This window comes from Bison bison, unplaced genomic scaffold (assembly GCF_000754665.1).
Source record: "Bison bison bison isolate TAMUID 2011002044 unplaced genomic scaffold, Bison_UMD1.0 scf7180017853457, whole genome shotgun sequence".
In the NCBI taxonomy this organism is placed as follows: domain Eukaryota; kingdom Metazoa; phylum Chordata; class Mammalia; order Artiodactyla; family Bovidae; genus Bison; species Bison bison.
The window spans coordinates 8,408-9,516 of record NW_011484030.1 but is presented as its reverse complement, the minus strand read 5'-3'; the positions used below and the strand labels follow the sequence as shown (position 1 = coordinate 9,516).

Below are 1,109 nucleotides of genomic sequence, written 5' to 3'. Positions count from 1 at the left end.
CAAGCCCAGCGCATCTCCGCAAAGGCCAAGGAGCCTCACCTTTGGACGCCACCTCCCAGTGTCCTTCTACGGAGCGGTTGCGGCCGGTGACGACGTACTGGTAGCCGACCCACAGCCTGCAGGAGGCAGATCGCAGGAGGCGTCGGCTCTGAATGTGCGCCTTTGATGCTTCCGCTGACCTTTACAATGTGAGCCTCAAAAGCATGAATGGTCTTTTCAAGGTTTGATACTTAATTTTAATAAAATGTATTAAAATTCTATACAAGTTTACCCGTCATTTTCGTCCTGCGAGCCTCCTGCTAACGCTGCTCTTCTCAGCGGGTCTCATCAGACAGATCCACATCCAAGCAAAGCCACCCCAGGGCTGCGGGGTGGGCCCTGTGTGCCCCCAGCCCCAGCCCTGGGGGTGCCCACGGTCCCTGCAGCCCCACGTGCATGCGCCCACCCGAGGGCACCGCCTGCCCTCCCCCTTCTGCAAGCACTTACCACCACCCTCGGGCTAGGCACTTCTAAGGTCACCAGGCAGACCCATGGAGCCCCCCCTGCCAGTCACTGTGCCAGCCCCTGCCCTCGTGGGCTCTGGCCACCCTGCAGTCCACGCCCCGTGGGAGGGTGCCCCAGGGCCCGCCCCTGCAGCGTGGGTGGGTCCTCAGCTCCCACTGGCCCCAGAACAAAGCCCTGAGCGCTGGGTGGGGAGAGGCTGGCTGTGTCCACACGTTCTCTCCGACCCTGCAGAGCCTGCGGGCCTAGAGCCAGGCTCAGAGCCAGCACGCGCCCTGGTCAGCCCTGGTTCCCCGTGGTGGTTCGGGAAGGGGTGAGCAGGCCCACGGCAGGCTTTCAGAAGGACCCTGTCCACTGGCACGGCCCACGAGCCAGGCCCACCGAGTCCCACACGCAGCAGCCCGTCCTGACTCGGGCCCAGACGCCCTGCAGCTGCACCATAATCCCCGTGGGAGAGCCGAAGGGCTGCCCAAGGCACCACAGCAGGCACCGCCCCTGCCCTCCAGGAGTCGCCGCCCCGAGCCCCACCCAACCCCCTCCACGCGCTCTCAAGGCCCCGGTGCCGGGCCCAGCAGCTCACTTGTGCTGGTCCTGCCAGGTGAAGCTCC

The 1,109-nt window shown here is 65.1% G+C and overlaps 1 protein-coding gene across 1 annotated transcript in view; it reads right to left on the bottom strand.

Annotated features, from left to right (window-relative positions):
* Window positions 1-1,109, bottom strand: part of DGCR2 (DiGeorge syndrome critical region gene 2) — a 13,432-nt gene that overhangs the window by 8,495 nt on the left and 3,828 nt on the right. Inside the window, exons 2-3 of the mRNA XM_010854699.1 lie at window positions 1,082-1,105; window positions 40-116 (exon numbers count right to left, since the gene is read on the bottom strand). Coding sequence (XP_010853001.1) covers window positions 40-116; window positions 1,082-1,105 — 101 coding nt within the window. The remainder of the gene's footprint in view (window positions 1-39; window positions 117-1,081; window positions 1,106-1,109) is intronic.